This window comes from Salvelinus alpinus, chromosome 13 (genome assembly GCF_045679555.1).
Source record: "Salvelinus alpinus chromosome 13, SLU_Salpinus.1, whole genome shotgun sequence".
In the NCBI taxonomy this organism is placed as follows: Eukaryota; Metazoa; Chordata; class Actinopteri; order Salmoniformes; family Salmonidae; genus Salvelinus; species Salvelinus alpinus.
The window spans coordinates 11,802,848-11,821,652 of NC_092098.1; the positions used below are offsets into that span (position 1 = coordinate 11,802,848).

General features: G+C 42.2%; 2 protein-coding genes across 2 annotated transcripts in view; one reads left to right on the plus strand and one right to left on the minus strand.

The window, feature by feature from the left end:
• LOC139537072 (zinc finger protein ubi-d4-like) overlaps positions 1-13,739 on the plus strand; it is a 34,197-nt gene extending 20,458 nt beyond the window's left edge. The window contains exon 13 of the transcript XR_011667460.1: positions 13,163-13,739. The gene's annotated coding sequence lies outside the window, so the exon portion shown is untranslated. The remainder of the gene's footprint in view (positions 1-13,162) is intronic.
• LOC139537070 (sodium/potassium/calcium exchanger 3-like) overlaps positions 9,965-18,805 on the minus strand; it is a 35,608-nt gene continuing 26,767 nt past the window's right edge. Inside the window, exons 3-17 of the mRNA XM_071337937.1 lie at positions 18,417-18,493; positions 17,798-17,872; positions 17,499-17,583; positions 17,069-17,172; positions 16,767-16,841; positions 16,591-16,616; positions 16,389-16,442; positions 16,136-16,278; positions 15,759-15,925; positions 15,447-15,684; positions 15,106-15,272; positions 14,468-14,582; positions 14,252-14,364; positions 13,852-13,917; positions 9,965-13,364 (exon numbers count right to left, since the gene is read on the minus strand). Coding sequence (XP_071194038.1) covers positions 13,254-13,364; positions 13,852-13,917; positions 14,252-14,364; positions 14,468-14,582; positions 15,106-15,272; positions 15,447-15,684; positions 15,759-15,925; positions 16,136-16,278; positions 16,389-16,442; positions 16,591-16,616; positions 16,767-16,841; positions 17,069-17,172; positions 17,499-17,583; positions 17,798-17,872; positions 18,417-18,493 — 1,616 coding nt within the window. The 3' untranslated portion in view covers positions 9,965-13,253. The remainder of the gene's footprint in view (positions 13,365-13,851; positions 13,918-14,251; positions 14,365-14,467; positions 14,583-15,105; positions 15,273-15,446; positions 15,685-15,758; positions 15,926-16,135; positions 16,279-16,388; positions 16,443-16,590; positions 16,617-16,766; positions 16,842-17,068; positions 17,173-17,498; positions 17,584-17,797; positions 17,873-18,416; positions 18,494-18,805) is intronic.

An 18,805-nucleotide genomic window follows, 5' to 3' on the forward strand; every position in this document is an offset into this window, starting at 1 on the left:
CTCTTGGCATTCTCTCAACCAGCTTCACCTGGAATGCTTTTCCAGCAGTCTTGAAGGAGTTCCCACATATGCTGAGCAGTTGTTGGCTGCTTTTCCTTCACTCTGTGGTCCAACTCATCCCAAACCATCTCGATTCGGTTTAGGTCGGGTGATTGTGGAGGCCAGGTCATCTGATGCAGCACTGCATCACTCTCGTTCTTGGTCAAACAGCCCTTACACAGCCTGGAGGTCTGTTGGGTCATTGTCCTGTTGAAAAACAAATTATAGTCCAACTAAGCGCAAACCAGAATGCTGTGGTAGCCATGCTGGTTAAGTGTGCATTGAATTCTAAATAGATCACAGTCAGTGTCCCCAGCAAAGCACCCCCACACCATTCCACATCCTCCTCCATGCATCACGGTGGGAACCACATGCAGAGATCATCCGCACCTACACTGCGTCTCACAAAGACACGGCGGTTGGACCCAAAAGCCGCACATTTGGACTCATCAGACCAAAGGACAGATTTCCACTGGTCTAATGTCCATTGCTCGAGGTTCTTGCCCACAGCAAGTCTCTTCTTCTTATTGTTGTCCTTTTGTAGTGGTTTCTTTGCAGCAATTCGATCATGAAGGCCTGATTCACGCAGTCTCCTCTGAACCGTTGAGGTGTGTGTGTTACTTGAACTCTGAAGCATTTATTTGGGCTGCAATTTCTGAGGCTGGTACCTCTAATGAACTTATCCTCTGCAGCAGAGGTAACTCTGGGTCTTCCTTTCCTGTGGCAGTCCTCATGAGAGCCAGTTTCGCCATAGCGCTTGATGGTTTTTGCGACTGCATTTGAAAAAACGTTCAACGTTTTAAAGTAATGATGGACTCATTTCTCTTTGCTTATTTGAGCTGTTCTTGCAATAACGTGGACTTGGTCTTTTATCAAATAGGGCTATCTTCTGTATACCACCCCTACCTTGTCACAATACACCTGATTGGCTCAAACGTATTAAGAAGGAAAGGAATTGCGCACATTAACTTTTAACAAGGCACACCTGTTAATTGAAATGGATTCCAGGTGACTACCTCATGAAGCTGTTTGAGAGAATGGAAAGTGGGTGCAAAGCTGTCAAGGCAAAGGGTGGCTACTTTGAAGAATCTAAAGTATATTTTGATTTGTTTTACACTTTTTTGGTTTCTACATGATTCCATATGTGTTATTTCTTACTTTTGATGTCTACAGTATTATTCTATCATGTAGAAAATAGTACAGATAAAGAAAAACCCTGGAATGAGTAGGTGTGTCAACTTTTGACTGGAACTGTATAGTTCAGTCATTGATTATATGGCGAAATTTCAACTGCTATACCTTCTCAATTAAGAAAGCTATACCTTCTCAATTAAGAAAGCATTATATCACAATAATAATTTGTCACGCCTCTTAATAGGAAAGAGGAGCCAACTGAAGATTACAAGATGGCGCCAACAGACATGGTCGCCCTGTTCCTAGCATACTGCAGTATTTGTTTTCGTGTTTAATTTCTTACATTATTTGCTCTTAATTCCTTTATTTTTATTTCAGGGATTTGTGTGTTTATTTTGTATTGTTAGGTATTACTGCACTGTTGGAGCTAGAAACATAAGCATTTCACTGCACCTGCGATAACATCTGCAAAATATGTGTACACAACCAATACCATTTTGATTTTAGATTACAACAAAATATGTATTATTGCTCCCATCTATCACATGGACTTATGTTAGCTTTTTCAAAAGCTTTAACACTGGCAGTGAGGATTTTTTAAGTAATCCAACATACAGAGTAAACCAATAGACCACAACTACAATAACATTCTGAGGTAACTGTTACAGATATTTTTTCTTGCTATGACAGTGATATGTTGTTGTTTATCTACCTACATTGAATGCAGTGACTAAGTCACTCTGGATAACAGTAGAACACAGAGGAGTACAGTACAATACGGTAAGTTGTGGTACAATACAGTAGAGTTATTCAGTACAGTACGATACAGTACAGTAGAGTTTAATTCAGTGGAGTACAGTCAGTAGAGTACACTACAGTATGGTACAGTACCCTTTAATTATAGCAGTGAACAGAACAGTATAGTTTAATTCAGTAAAGTACAGTATAGTTTAATTCAGTAGAGTAGAGTATGGTACAGTAAAATGTAATTAATTAGAGTACATTAGACTACATACAGTATAGTTTGAGTCAGAGTACAGTACAGTTTAGTTCCGTAGGGTATAGTACATTAGAGTAAAGTAGAGTACAATACAGTACACTACTCTACTTTACTGCACTGTGTACTGTACTCTACTGTGCTGTCCAAACTTGTGAAACATAGATGTCTATGATTGGTTCAGATTTGGTCCGGTCCGGCCTATGTTTGGGCCAAATATCGGCTGGTCCGGACCTGATATCTGAACCAATCATAGACGTTAACAGACTTGGTCCGGTCCGCACCAAAAATCAACGCCTGTGGAAGTTGAAATCAAGGCCGGTCCGCAAAAAAAAAAAGTCCAAAAGATGTCGCCTGACGTCAAGTACTTCGTAGGCTGCTGCTCAATTGCACACTCTAATAATATACCCCTTTATGCAACAGCACACCTTGTAAAGAAACTATTTATGGTCACGATTGCTGCCACAATAAGTAACAACATTTACGACACTGCTTGAAACAACTGTTTATAGTACATGCTTCAACACTTACCAACCTGTCTTGGATGCTGTCCATATGCCCACAATAAAACAACAGGTTTCTCCATCCTTAACGGTACATTCTTGTGGCAATGAAAAGTTCATGCGATGGTCCATCCATGTAGCTGAAGGAAAGTTACAGTAAGAAAAAGAGTTACTCCTCATGGTCCAGCCAATGAGAGAAACTTCGCCGCTGGTGTCTCTTTTGTTCAATCGTGCTATAGTGTCCGCTGTGCTGTTCGTGCGTGTAGTTTAATTTATTATGCACATTAATTATTGCTCCTCATATGGCTTGGTCATAAGGTGCGACATGGTGTGTTCTTCGAAGAGAAAAACGCAATAGGAGGACAGAAACAAATGAAACCAGGGCTCCTGCCATAACTGGTGTAAATAATGTGTCAGGCAGACTACTGTACAAACTCAAGCAGCTGACATTCGGCTACCACCTCCCCAATCATTTCCTTCAACTTATTTCCTGTCCTATACTCCAGTAATTGAACACATTTAGATAAACATTTCTCAATGTTTACAGATGGTAATAAGGCGTTAATAAAGCTGAAGGGCAAAGTAATCACCCAGGACATCTTGATTGGGTTTGCACACTGACACACAACATGAGAACAAACACAGCATTATATTTAGAATATTTCGTATATTTGGGTTAAACTGTAGGTCTACATAGTTATGTTCTCCCTCACACACAAGCACACACACTCTCTGCCTGTTCACCTGCCAAACCACCTATTTCTCCTTGTCTTTTGCAGTGTGGTTTGCAACACCATATTCTTACAGTTGTTATACAGTATTTTGTTGAGAGCTGTGAGTGCTGGCACAGTGGGCACGGATTGAATGTTATATAACTGAGCCACAGCAGGGACTGGCCCTTATGACAGAGATGGAATGACTTTTACAACACTTTAAGCTACTGTTTCGTACCTGCACGGGATTGTTTAGTCTTGTACTTTGATAACATTGAACAGTGAGTTGTATTGTTGTACAGTAGGCCTGTCCTACAATAGATTTACACAATATATTCTCACATTTCTCTTCAGACTTAGGAAATCTAAGCTTTTCCTATTCAGACTTACACAATATATACAAAAGTATGTGGACACCCCTTCAAATTAGTGGATTCGGCTATTCCAGCCACGCCCATTGCTGATAGGTGCATAAAATCGAGCGCACAGCCATGCAATCTCCATAGACAAAGACTGGCGGTAGAATGGCCTTACTGAAGAGCCCAGTGACTTTCAATGTGGCACTGTCACAGAATGCCACCTTTCCAACAAGTCACTTCATCAAATGTCTGCCCTGCTAGAGCTGCCCCGGTCAACTGTAACTGCTGTTATTGTGAAGTGGAAACATCTAGGAACAACATGCTATTGTGAAGTGGAAACGTCTAGGAGCAACAACGTCTCAGCTGCGAAGTGGTAGGCCACACAAGTTCACAGAATGGGACAGCTTCTGTCCTTGATTGCAACACTCACTACCGAGTTCCAAACTGCCTCTGGAAGCAACATCAGCACAATTACTGTTCGTCTGAAGCTTCATGAAATTAGTTTCCATGGCCGAGCAGCTGCACAAAATCCTAAGATCAACATGCCAATCGTCGGCTGGGGTGGTGTAAATCTCGCCGCCATTGGACTCTGGAGCAGTTGAAATGCGTTGTCGGGAGTGATGAATCACCCATCACCATCTGGCAGTCCGATGGACAAATCTGGTTTTGGTCCCAATGCATAGTGCCAACTGTAAAGTTTGGTGGAGGAGGAATAATGGTCTGGGGCTGTTTTTCATGGTTTGGGCTAGGCTGAATGGAAGCAAGTCCCCGCAGAAATGTTCCAGTATCTAGAGGAAAGCCTTCCCAGAAGAGTGGAAGCTGTTATAGCAGCAAAGGCAGGACCAACTCCACATTAATGCCCATGAGCAGGTGTCAACATACTTTTGGTCATGTAGTGTACCTTATGCTAGTGCGTTACGGGCTTTGCAGGCGCGGTTCCCTTGCATGCTCTGAATAAATTGAATTCAACCACTGAAAACCCTCCCATTTGCTGGCCAACCATTTCTCGTGGAGTTTTCATTCAATAGTGTTTTCAGTACATTTATCTAAAGCCATTCCTTTTAATTTGGTGTACCTTTAATTAGAATTTTCTCCACAGACTAAAATATATAAAAATAACGTTTTTAGGGATCAGTGAAAGAAGCCATGTAAATACACATATATTCTTCTCCTTTTCATCACCAATTGGTGGAATTAAAAATACTCTGATCTTGTATATTATTTAGGGTTAGGAAAGTACAGTGCCTTTAGAAGGTATTCATGCCCCTTGACTTTTTCCACATTGTGTTGTGCTACAGCCTGAATTCAAGATAGATCACCCATCCACAGACAATACCCTATAATGACAAAGTGAAAACATGTTTTTAGAAATGTTTGCAAATGTATTGAAAATGAAATACAGAAATAGAAACATTTACATAAGTATTCACACCCCTGAGTAAATACTTTGTAGAATCACCTTTGGCAGCGATTAAATCTGTTAGTCTTTCTGAGTAAGTCTCTAAGTGCTTTCCACACCTGGAGTGTGCAACATTTGTCCGTTATTCTTTTCAAAATTCTTCAAGCTCTGTCAATTCAGTTGATGATCATTGCTAGACATCCATTTTCAGGTCTTGTCATAGACTTTCAAGTAGATTTATTAAGTCAAAACTGTAACTCGACCACTGAGGAACGTTCACTGTCTTCTTGGTAAGCAACTCCAGTGTAGATTTGGCCTTGTGTTTCAGGTTATTGTCCTGCTGAAGGTAAATTCATCTCACAGTGTCTGGTGAATAGAGCCAGGTTTTTCTCTAGGATTTTGCCTGTGCTTAGCTCTATTGCGTTTATTTTTTATCCTTAAAAACTCCCCAGTCCTTATCGATTACAAGCATACCCATAACATGATGCAGCCACCACTATGCTTGGAAATACTGTATGTAGGACAAAAAGTAAATTCCTTTGCCACATTTTTTGCAAATACCTTAAACTCAGTTTTTCACAATTCCTGACATTTAATCCTAGTACAAATTCCCTGTTTTAGGTCAGTTAGGATCACCACTTTACTTTAAGAATGTGAAATGTCAGAATAATAGTAGAGAGAATGATTTATTTCAGCATTTATTTCTTTCATCACATTCCCAGTGGGTCAGAAGTATACCTACACTCAATTAGTATTTGGTAGCATTGCCTTTAAATTGTTTAACTTGGGTCAAACATTTCAGATAGCCTTCCCCAAGCTTCACACAATAAGTTGGGTGAATTTTGGCCCATTCTTCCTGACAGAGCTGGTGTAACTGAGTCAGGTTTGTAGGCCTCCTTGCTCACACACGCTTTTTCACTTCTGCCCACAAATAATTTTATATAGGATTGAGGTCAAGGCTTTGTGATGGCCACTCCAATACTTTTACTTTGTTATCCTTAAGCCATTTTGCCACAATTTTGGAAGTATGCTTGGGGTCATTGTCCATTTGGAAGACCCATTTGTGACCAAGCTTTAACTTCCTGACTGATGTCGTGAGATGTTGCTTCAATATATCCACATAATTTTCCTTCCTCATAATGCCATCTATGAAGTGAAGTGCACCAGTCCCTCCTGCAGCAAAGCACCCCCACAACATGATTCTGCCACCCCCGTGCTTCAAGTTTGGGATGGTGTTCTTCGGCTTGCAAGCCTCCCCCTTTTTCCTCCAAACATAACGATGGTCATTATGGCCAAACAGTTCTATTTTTGTTTCATCCGACCAGAGGACATTTCTCCAAAAAGTACGATCTTTGTCCCCATGTGCAGTTGCAAACCGTAGTCTGGCTTTTTTATGGCGGTTTTGGAGCTGTGGCTTCTTCCTCGCTGAGCGGCCTTTCAGGTTATGTTGATATATGACTCGTTTTACTATGGATATAGACACTTTTGTACCTGTTTCGTCCAGCGTCTTCACAAGGTCCTTTGCTGTTGTTTTGGGATTGATTTGCACTTTTCTCACCAAAGTACGTTCATCTCTAGGAGACAGAACGCGTCTCCTTCCTGAGCAGTATAACAGCTGTGTGGTCCCATGGTGTTTATACTTGCGTACTATTGTTTGAACAAATGAACGTGGAACCTTCAGGCATTTGGAAATGGCTCCCAAGGATGAACCAGACTTGTGGAGGTCTACAATTTTTTTTCTGAGGTCTTCGTTGATTTCTTTGGATTTTACCATGATGTCAAGCAAAGAGGCACTGAGTTTGAAGGTAGGCCTTGAAATACATCCACACGTACACCTCCAATTGACTCAAATTATGTCAATTAGCCTATCAGAAGCTTCTAAAGCCATGACATCATTTTCTGGAATTTTCCAAGCTGTTTCACGGCACTGTCAACTTAGTGTATGTAAACTTCTGACCCACTGGAATTGTGATACAGTGAATTATAAGTGAAATAATCTGTCTGTACGCAATGGTTGGAAAAATTGTGTCATGCACAAAGTAGATGTCCTAACCGACTTGCCAAAACTATAGTTTGTTAACAAGACATTTGTGGAGTGGTTGAAAAACGAGTTTTAATGACTCCAACCTAAGTGTATGTGAACTTCTGACTTCAACTGTAGCTACTTAACTAAACAATGGAAGGTGCACAATCCATAGCTGGCTAGTTAGCTATAGCTACACTGTAAACTAGCTTGACGTAATAGATAGTAATATAAACAAGTTGAGAAAAAGTGAAAAGACCCTTAAAACAATTCCTTTAGGTAAGGGGAAATGATTCCTTAAGGGGAAGACTTAAGATGCTTTATGGGTCCGGGTTTAAACTGCTGCAAATGGTCTGTGGTCCATAATGGTTCAGATAGGTTACATGTTCAAAATTATTGCACATTTTGCAAAATGTTAGTCAAATATGATACACTAAAGTGACAGTTATTAATGTATGTTAGTAGGGTACTAGATGGTAACTGTCCCCCCCTGTAATTCACATTAAGACCCCAAGATTTCACCAAATTATTTTCCCAACACTTCCCTGGCTGCCACTGCTCTTGCTCAACAAAAAATGTTATCTGTGTCATCACAACTTTTGGAGATATTTAAACAAAACAATTTTGTGTTAAGTTGATTTTTTTTTTAATGAAAAATGTGTAGATATATTCCAATGAAGTTAGATCTATAATTGTTTTTTAAATATACAAGTAGGAACGCCTTAAGATAAATAATCAACTTGTTTAGAGAGAAACATTTAGATAGCTTTGTAGTAAAGGTGTAATATGTTGGATGAGTGACTAATTATTTGAGTTACTGTTTTGGGGTACTTTACCTCCTTTTTCATGATATCCAATTTCGATCTTGTCTCATCACTGCAACTCCCCAATGGGCTCGGGAGGGGCGAAGGTCAAGCCATGCATCCTCCGAAACATGACCCACCAAACCACGCTCCTTAACACCCGCCCGCTTAACCCGGAAGCCAGCTGCTGCATCAACATGTCGGAGGAAACACCGTTCAACTCACAACCGAAGTCAGCCTGCAGGCGCCCGGCCTCCACAAGGATTTGCTAGAGCGCAGTGAGTCATGAAATAACTAAAAAAGTGTAAACTGTAGCCATTTATTTATCTTTATGGTTTATTCACCTAAGCATGACCTTCATCCACATACCAATTTTTTCCCAAACATTGCTTTTTTATGTCAGCGATTAGACATTGCTAGTTACCACCTAGTACCCTATAACTGACGGTGGCTATCGATAGTGGCTAATATTTAACACCATACAGATTGTAAAAAATACTGTGAAAAGTCCAGGCAAATAATTACAACATTATAGAAATAATAAATCAACTCTGTAAGTTTGGCGCTATACTTTCATTTGTGCATGGCTACAGAAGCCTATAGCTTGGGTCTTCATATCTGCAAGGCCAGCATTTCATAAGCTTCACTGGGGAAAAGGTGATATGTTGATATGCTTCAGTTTACTGCCATGTGACTGGTTTCACATTTTTCTCCAGGGATCATAAGGTAATATACATATAAAACACAATCCCCTTATCCAAATGACTTACTTATTTACCTAGCTGTTACATAGCCGAGGGAAGTTGTGGAGCTGAGGGTGATAAATCGAAATTAAAAATAATAATAGAAAGAAAAAAAAAATATATATATATATACTGTATTTAACTAGGCCGTTATTGTTCCGGTATCAGTGGCCAAAAATATTCCTCAGCAGTTCAAGATCAGAATATGCGTAGAGAGAAAGGCGCATAGAGAATTACGTTCCATTTACACACGCTTAACTCGGGTCGGAATTCCCCCTTATTGAAATTGTTTTTCCCTGCATGATTCTATTAAATGCATCTCTGTCGACTGTCGAGTATTTGTAATGTACACAGTAATTTAGGAAATTGCCACAAAAAACTGACAGCAGCAGGCAGGAACACTGTATCATATTGGATGATGCCATATCACACTGGACATGTTGTTAAACAGCTATTGTTATTATACAAGGGATAACTTCATTAATTCCTTATTTTCAATTTCCTTTGTCTTCCCATGGCCTCTCATCTGTGGATCCGAATTAAGATAAAGAAATGGGGGTTTTAGTCCCCACTATGCTCATCATTAGGACTGTGACGGGAAATTCTGTGTGTGTGTGTGTGTGTGTCAATTGCAGTGTGCAGCATATGGTAAGCAGAGATGGGTTGTTGTCTGCATGGCTCCCTCTGGACTCTAATCAGAAGGAGGTGCTTGCTTTGAGAGGCTCAGATCCCAAGCCCCCTAGTGGATATACCCTACAGAAGGCGGACTTCCTCTCCGGGTGGAACGCAACGAAAAGTCCATTGGCCCCCCCAAAAAACGACTCCACCGATGTGCACGCACGCATGTAGATCAACGGAGTGGAGCATGTAGCGGCCTTAAAAGCTTACTGCAGCTCTTCACGGGTTAATGAGTAAACGACAGGTCTGGAGTCAGCAAAGGAGACAGAGAGATCCATGGGGCAGACAGAGAGAGAATGAGAGAGGTATAACCGATCGGTGGTTCAACTATGCAATTCTGGACAAGATCAGTGAGTGTCTGTGTAGCTTCTCCTAGAGCCATTTTTTTGTTGCCTCGTAGACAGACTTGGCTCTCATTTCCCTTTTGAGTGTTTTTTCATTTCCACTGTGAGACTACAATCCCTTTGATGAGGAAAAAAACACTGGGAATGTTTCCCCTGTCCTCATCCACCTATCATTTCTCAGATCTTTACAGCTGTACTTACTTTAAGGACTTAGGGAGAGAGACATGGATTGTTATTGCACAAATTGTATTTATTGCATTCAACAACATACAAAAGTTCTCAATGATCAGAGGTCATCTGTAAAGAAACTAATCTCAGTGCTAGAATAGCTGGTGGCTCCAACCTAACAGAACAAAACATTGAGTAAGAACACACTTCAAACACAGCTGCTTCATGACAGAACTAAATCAGGTTTCTATTTGGTGCTCTGACCTGCTCTGTTAACAGAGTCAGGATTTATGAGTGGTTGGTTGGTAGTGGGGACTCCTTGGTGGTCTTCCTATCTAAGTAGGTACTTATTAAAGGCCTACACTGAAAATACGACAGGTAACTACACCTGGGATACGTAGCAGCTCCAGTAACCAGTGTGTACAACACTCAACAGTCTGCCGACTCCTCTTCAACATACAGTACCAGTCAATAGTTTGGACACACCTACTCATTCAAGGGTTTTTCTTTAGTTTGACTATTTTCTACATTGTATAATTATAGTGAAGACATCAAAACTATGAAATAACACATATGGAATCATGTAGTGACCAAAAAAGTGTTAAACAAATCAAAATATATTTTATATTTGAGATTCTTCAAAGTAGCCACTCTGCTTTGATGACAGCTTTGCACACTCTTGGCATTCTCTCAACCAGCTTCACCTGGAATGCAACAGTCTTGAAGGAGTTTCCACATATGCTGAGCACTTGTTGGCTGCTTTTCCTTCACTCTGTGGTCCAACTCATCCCAAACCATCTTAATTGGGTTGAGGTCGGGTGATTGTGGAGGCCAGGTCATCTGATGCAGCACTCCATCACTCTCCTTCTTGGTCAAATAGCCCTTACACAGCCTGGAGGTGTGTTGGGTCATTGTCATGTTGAAAAACAAATTATAGTCCTTCTAAGTGCAAACCAGACGGGATGGCGTATTGCTGCAGAATGCTGTGGTAGCCATGCTGGTTAAGTGTGCCTTGAATTCTAAATAAATCAAAGACAGTGTCACTATCAAAGCACCACCACACCATCACACCTCCTCCTCCATGCTTCACGGTGGGAACTACACATGCAGAGATCATCCATTCACCTACTGAGTCTCACAAGACACGGCAGGTGGAACCAAAAATCAGACCAAAGGACAGGGACTCATCACACCAAAGGACAGATTTTCACCGGTCTAATGTCCATTGCTCGTGTTTCTAGGCCCAAGCAAGTCTCTTCTTCTTATTGGTGTCCTTTAGTAGTGGATTCTTTGCAGCAATTTGACCATGAAGGCCTGATTCACGCAGTCGCCTCTGAACAGTTGATGTTGAGATGTCTTAAAATGTTCAGAATTGACTGACCATGTCTTAAAGTAATGATGGACTGTCGTTTCTCCTTGCTTATTTGAGCTGTTCTTGCCATAATATGGACTTGGCCTTTTACCAAATAAGGTTATCTTCTGTACACCACCCCTACCTTGTCACAACACAACTGATTGGCTCAAACGCATTAAGAAGGAAAGAAATTACACAAATTAACTTTTAAGAAGGCACATCTGTTAATTGAAATGCATTCCAGGTGACTACCTCATGAAGCTGGCTGTGTGAATGCCAAGAGTGTGCAACTCTGTCATCAAGGCAAAGGGTTGCGACTTTGAAGAATCTCAAATATAAATATATTTTGATTTGTTTACCACTTTTTTGGTTACTACACGATTCCATATGTGTTATTTCATCGTTTCGATGTCTTCGCTGCTATTCTACAATGTAGACAATAGCAAAAATAAAGATGAGTAGGTGTGTCCGAACTTGACTGGTTCTGTGTGAGCCTCTTTTAAAATGCTCAAAATGCTTATGAGTGGCTGAGAGCAAACAGCAGAACTATTAGTTCTATGACACACAGAGTATTTTCTGCAGTCTTTTCATTTGGCAAAAAGTTTGAGTCATTTGATCTGATCTGAAATCTAAATTATATTTAATAGAAGTTACCATTGTGGTAATGAAAGAAACCATTTTCAAAATAAATAACACGTTTTGAGAATATACTATTTTGAGGAGCAAACCAATGCTTATTGTAATCACAAGCACTTGACAAAGGAAATATGCAAAATCTCGGAAATAATAAATAACGATACTAAATCAAGGGGGTCAGGTGCTGAAAAAGGATCTAATCTGGGTTAAATAACCTAATAGTGGAATGGAAAGTGACAATCAATATAACCTTATTCTCCTTTCATCAGATCTAGGTGGAGTTTGCTGATCTGACGCGTCAGTCTTCTTTAGCATCACTTTACTAAGTGACCAAAAAATATACATCGTCTTTCAGTTACAATATACGGTATTCTCACAAATATCATAGGAAGAATGTTATCTAGTTCTTACAAATATCAAAAACATCACAAATCTAGTCTCTGTCTGACATTCATTTTTTTGAAAAACTATGTAAAATATTTAGTAAACATTTAGAAACAGTAAAAAGTATGGTCTTGTTGACTTAATAATTGTTATACAGTAATACTGAAAAACAAAAATGTACAGAAAGATTTTTTTACAAACATTGATCATACTTTAACATAGTCAACTATTACAACAGACCCGTACGCATTTAATCAAAGGTTGTGACACTCATAGAAACATGTCGCCGATACTAATAACACTTCTAAAAACGCTACAAATCATAGATTTCACGTTAGCCTATTATTTACTTAGTTTGTAACAATACTTGTTTAAAAGCGGTGAGGCAAAAAAAAGAATCATTCATAAATCCTCTTTGGAGGAACTCGGTCAGTTATAGTCACAATAATCTGCATCTCTTATTAATAATTTCTCCATTATAAGTCTATGCTGTCCATTTGTCATGTTCCTAGTACCTTACTGGCTGTTCTATGCTCAACTGTACCCCAGCACTGCTACACTTTTGCACAAATGTACATACTGAATCCCCACACAACAAGGTAACATCAGCTAGGGCGTACATTCAAAACAAACACGGCTGTTCCAAATTTAAGGTTAACAAACAAGAGTACTAGTCTATTGTATTATTTCTCCATGGTGACAGCTGAACATTGTGTTGTTGGGTATTAAAACACTGCACTCCGGATTAAAAAGGGTCGTACCACTGAAAAAGACTACAGTGAGTGTTTGGGTATTATGTGTGTAACGTCATCCGAGCATATTCTGTCTGTGCTACTTCACGTTAACTTTTAGCACAATGTAGCTGAGACTGTTGTTTGGTTTTAGGAGAGAGGATCTCTGGGAGACAGAGGACTCCTGGACGTGGCAGCTTACAGGAAAGCGAATCAGGATTGACCGTTGACCCCCAGTGTCAGCCTCACATCTGCCCAAAGAAGATGGAGCAGAGCAGGAAGATGGCATAGAGGAATATCAGCCCCAGGCCTAGCCGGCGGTCCAGCTTCCAGTGGTTCAGATGGACACTCATCACCTGGAGGGAGAGGAGGTGAAGGGGCAGAAAGGGAGGTGGAGAGAGAATGGGATGGGCAGATGGAGAGGGGTTCAGTGGAAAGGGAACGAGAGGGTGCAAGAGGTAAAAAGGAATAGCTTTGCTATGACTGGATGGTTGGTGGAACCGCACAATTAAACGTGTCTCGAACCGAAACAGTAGATGGACCCACACCCGTCTCCAGAAAGACTGTACTATACTTGCCCTGCCTTCTGCCACCCTGCTTATGGTCCATAACAAATGTATTGTAAAAAGTTCAATACCAATAAAACTATAATCGCCCTGTGTGTTTGTGGTCTGTAACAAAATACTTGTAAAAAGTGAAACGGCAATAAAATTGTAATATGTATACAGCAAGGCCTGTTATGTGCTTGAATGATGCTCGGAACCAGATGTGTAGCGCAACAGTCACTCATGGTGAACTCCATTGTGGCACGACACATGCATGCAGGCACGCACACACACTTACTGTGAGGAAGACGGAGGCCAGCAGCAGGACAACAGAATACACCAGGCCCTTGTTGTTAATGTAGACCTGTGAGGAAGAAGAGGGTGAGGGGGTCAGATGCTGGGCTTATATTTTATCTCACGTGGCTATTATGTATTAACAGGCACGTGTGAATTGGAAATGTTTTTTTTTGGCATATGCCAACTCTCCTCGAGACACCCTCGGAGAGTGAGGTCACAGCCAGGGTCTGTCATTATCAACGGCAACCCTGAGAGCAATTTTGGGTTAAGTGCCTTGCTCAAGGATAAATCGACAGATTTTCAGTTACTGGCCCAACGCTCTAACCTGCTAGGCTACCTGTCGCCTTAATAATATACTGATGGTTGTTAAATGTCCATAGTTGTAATAAATAAGTGCCCACCGATGATCCGTTGTCCACCACCAGAGTGCGCAGAGCCCAGGGGAAACCCAGTCCCAACAAGATGTCAAAGATATTACTGCCAATGGAGTTAGACACCGCCATGTCCCCCAAACCTGAGGAGAGAGGGAGAGTAAAGTCAAACTGAAACAGTCTACACTACACCACCAGGACGTTGAAAGGCTGATCAGGAGTCTGAGGAGAGAGGGTGACGGGTACCTTGCCGAGCTACAATGAGGCTGGCCATGCAGTCTGGCACGCTGGTGCCCGCTGCCAGGAAGGTGATACCCATGATGTAGTCTGGGATGTCTAGTGTGTAGCTGACGATGGTGACCTGGTGGGGACACACAGCTAGTTCAGAGACAGAGACACCACACACACACACTCACCTTCTTAACGCTGCAACATGTCACTTTTTTGAGCGACTGACCAAATGCACATAGAAATACGGGTTATAGATCTGCCAGTCACATTGAACGCAAGTCTAAGAAGTGGTAGATATGTTCTATGTGCGCTATTTCTATGCTTCCCGTTCTTAAGTTAAATTTTTAGCCTCTTTTACTTTCGGTTTTGTACACCAGCTGAAAATACAATATTTTTGGTTATGTACAAAACATTTCACAGCGGTTTAGATGGTACACTGATTCTCTACACTACACTTGCTTATTTTGTCACATAAACAGAAATTAGGCTAAATATTAGAATTTTAGCCACCAGGAAATGGCGGAGCGATTCCTGCATAGTGCATCTTTAAATGCCGTCCTATAACTCCTGGAAGGCAACAGACATTACAACGTTGCAGAAAGCCTGGCTTTGAAGTTCCGATATGGCCTTAAGGCTCTGCTGTTAGTCCTTACCATCCACACCATGAGGTAGGAGAAGATGGCTATCCACAGGGTGGAGGCTAAGAAGGTGACCATGAACCAGCGGTGCCAGCGGGGGAACACACAGTTAGGCACAGTGCAGTACAGCAGCAGGCCCAGGGGCCACGAGATCAGCCACTTGACCCGTGCACAGCAACCATCTGCCACACACACAATAACAAGAATATACCAGAGTTGACATGCAGTGTTTCCCTCGAATGCAATTTCAGCGAAAATTGCCTTTAAAAGGTCAAGTGCAGTGCGATGTTTGTACAGTGTGTTTTTTTTAATCCCGACCTCAGTCAGGCACATGGCAACAAAAAAAACATCCTCACCTGGCCAGTGCAGAGGCCTGAACGGGCCATCATCATCATCCTCCTCTTCCTCAGCCTGACAACCCTCCGCCCCTGGCTTGTCCCCTGCGTTCCCTAGCCCTGCCCCCTCGGGGGTCTGTCTCTCCACACTGCCCCCATTCTCCAGACCTCCAGAACCCTTCAGAGGGGTGCCCCCTGCCCCTGCGCTGGTCTCTCCGTCCAGCTGGCTGTTGGGAGGACTCCTGATCAACCTCTGTCTCTGTGTGGGAGAAAAGAAATGAGTGCCTCATAGTGGCTAACGTTGCTGATGTTCCTCCAGCCTCAGTCGACTACCTCACTGATGAGCACTCGGCCCGCCATTCTGAGCCTGGTGCGAGGGGAAAAGTGGGGGGTAATCATGATGCGCAGGCCAGCCTCGGAGAAGGACAACTGGTGGGGGTTGAGGATGAGGAGCTCGTCCACCATCATCACCGGAGGAGACGCCTGACCCTGGGGTTGGCCTGCAGGGTGAGAGAGTGATAGGAGTAGGGGTAACACTTTACCTAAAGCCGGCAGGCAGGTATAATGCATTATGATGCGGTTATAATTAACTGTGAGACTTTTGATGAGCTAAAAAAAATCTATAACGGTCACAGCTTCTAACACTCAGACCGCCACAGGAGGGAGACAGACAGACAGACAGTGAGAGCTGTAATGAGCTCCAGACAGACCTTTCCTGAGCAGCACCATGTTGGTGTTGCAGGTGGGTCCGTCCTCTGCCATCTCCTCGTCTCGGTGTACCTCACTACCCAGGCAACACTGACCCGGACCACCAAAATGACGAGTCACACACCCCAAGAGCTGGGAGTTGAACCTGAAACCACAAAACAGCTTTCACATGAGGAACACAAGCACAACAGACACTGCTGTACATGCTCTGTGGATTGAGGACTCCTGTGAGAGGGGGCTAAGCAGAATACTCACTTCATGATAACAATGTAAACTCCATACATAGTCATTAGAAGCACGGCCTCCCACCTACAATCAGAAATACACTGGTCAACTACCACCTAAAACCACTAAACTGCTATTTTACTGTACTTTTATTCTGACATAAGTAACAATGAGACTGTTGTCACAAAAGTAAATGATGTGTAGGTTCATTCAAAATTGTGATAAAACTCACCAGACAACTTTTGCATCAAAGATAACCTACAAAGAGAACGCTGACGCGTTAAACTAGTCACAGCGGCTTGCAGTATATTCAGCACTGTAATCGTAGAGCACAAGTAAGCGGCTGTATTTAAAAGCATTTGATTGTATGGTCTTCATTTCCCCTCCTCCCTCCCTTGTCTGCCTCACCAGGATGAGAGCCAGCACAGAGAAGATGTAGTAGGTGGAGTCCCTGAACAGAGACCACCACGTCAGAACCACCGTCTGCAGAGGGGAGACAGAGAGAGAGAGAGAAAGACAAAGAGAGAGAGAAAGACAAAGAGAGAGAGAGTAAGAGAGAGACACTACTAATAGACAACCAACACATAGCTGCCTCCTCATGTTCACAGCCAGTGCGTGTGTAGGAAAACATGTTTCCATGTATTCATGAGGTCTTCAGCCATAGCCACACTGTTAAGGCCATAAAGGTGTGTAGTGTCAGAGGTCTATACCTGGCCCGCAAAGATGCCACACACACCAATGATGACCAGGATGTTGAAGACCGCCGAGCCCACGATGGTGCCGACCCCCACGTCTCCTTTAGTGATAAACACACCTGCACGAGATAGAGAGTTGTAGTGACAATTCCATTTTAGAGGATGAAACCAATGGCTATTCCAATTGCGTTCCTATACATTTGATGTAGACTTAAAGACTATTCATATTGACTCTGCTGACATCTGATGGATATGTGTGGCATTACATGATACGCAAACATGATCATTGGGATGGGTTGCAAGATCCATAGCAAGATGGTGAAAGACGTGCGTCATATGTATCAGTCAGTGTTGGGCATATGTATAGCATTCACTGACCCAATTTATTGGCCACTGCTAACACTACTGTTAAGAGAAGGGAAATACAGAGGGATTAAGAACTGACCAATGAGAGAGGTGAAGAGCTCTGGGGCTGAGCTTCCTGCAGCCATGAAGGTTGCCCCTGCCACATCCTCACTGAGCTGCAGGTTCTGAGAGGGCCAGAGCAAAGAGGGAACCTTCTCACACAATCATAATACATGATCAAGAAGCACTACATCTTTGTAGAAATACGTGATACAGGAACAGGAAACAACGTTTATATTGAAATGACTCAACTAAAAATAGTAATAGAGTGTTAAAAAGCAGCATATGGTGCCACCGTCTTCCTGTATTAAAGTGAATTGGTGCTGTTGGTTCTCTCACCTCTGATATTTTCTCCAGGGAAGGAACAAAGTAGTCATCACAGACAATAGCAAGAGCGTAGAACATGTAGATAGCCTAAGAGGTACAGTGAGAGACGACAAAAGAGACACGGTCTGTAAAGGATTTGATAAGGAGGTGTTTAAGTAATTCAGATGTCATTCAGGCAGGCGTACATTAATACGAGTGTGATTAGCAGATCAATTCTATTATGAAGTCTAATCGCATCTGAACAGATGGTATTGCACGAAGAATGTGGCTGTAAAACGGCGGAATCAGGGGTATCACGGCTGTTTTTGTGAGGTGTGTTAAACAGGAACGTTTTCTGCGGGGTGTGTTACAGGAACGTTTTCTGCGGGGTGTGTTACAGGAACGTTTTCTGCGGGGTGTGTTACAGGAACGTTTTCTGCGGGGTGTGTTACAGGAACGTTTTCTGCGGGGTGTGTTACAGGAACGTTTTCTGCGGGGTGTGTTACAGGAACGTTTTCTGCGGGGTGTGTTACAGGAACGTTTTCTGCGGGGTGTGTTACAGGAACGTTTTCTGCGGGGTGTGTTACAGGAACGTTTTCTGCGGGGTGTGTTACAGGAACGTTTTCTGCGGGGTGTGTTACAGGACACTCACACACAGCACATGTAACAACACTGCTCCTCTTTTCAGCTCCTCCTTGGTAAATATATCTTCTGGAAACTCATGGATGGCTGAGGGAGAGAGAACAGTAAAACATCACAGTTAGACACAGATCATAGAGAGAGTGAGAGGGAGAGATGGAGGTGGGAAAGGATATTCAACAACAGCAGAGAGGGAAGGAAATCAGAGTCTGGCACTAATGCTGCCCAAGATCAAAACTAGAAAAGTAGAGCACAAACATCAAACTGACACAATGGTTTGGACACAAGCAGTCTATCACTGGGCAACAAACAGACGCTATATTCCTCACACTGGGAGGAATACCATTCCTTTCCTGTCTCCATCTCATCAACCTCCGTATATTAAAGGACAGATGCAAAACA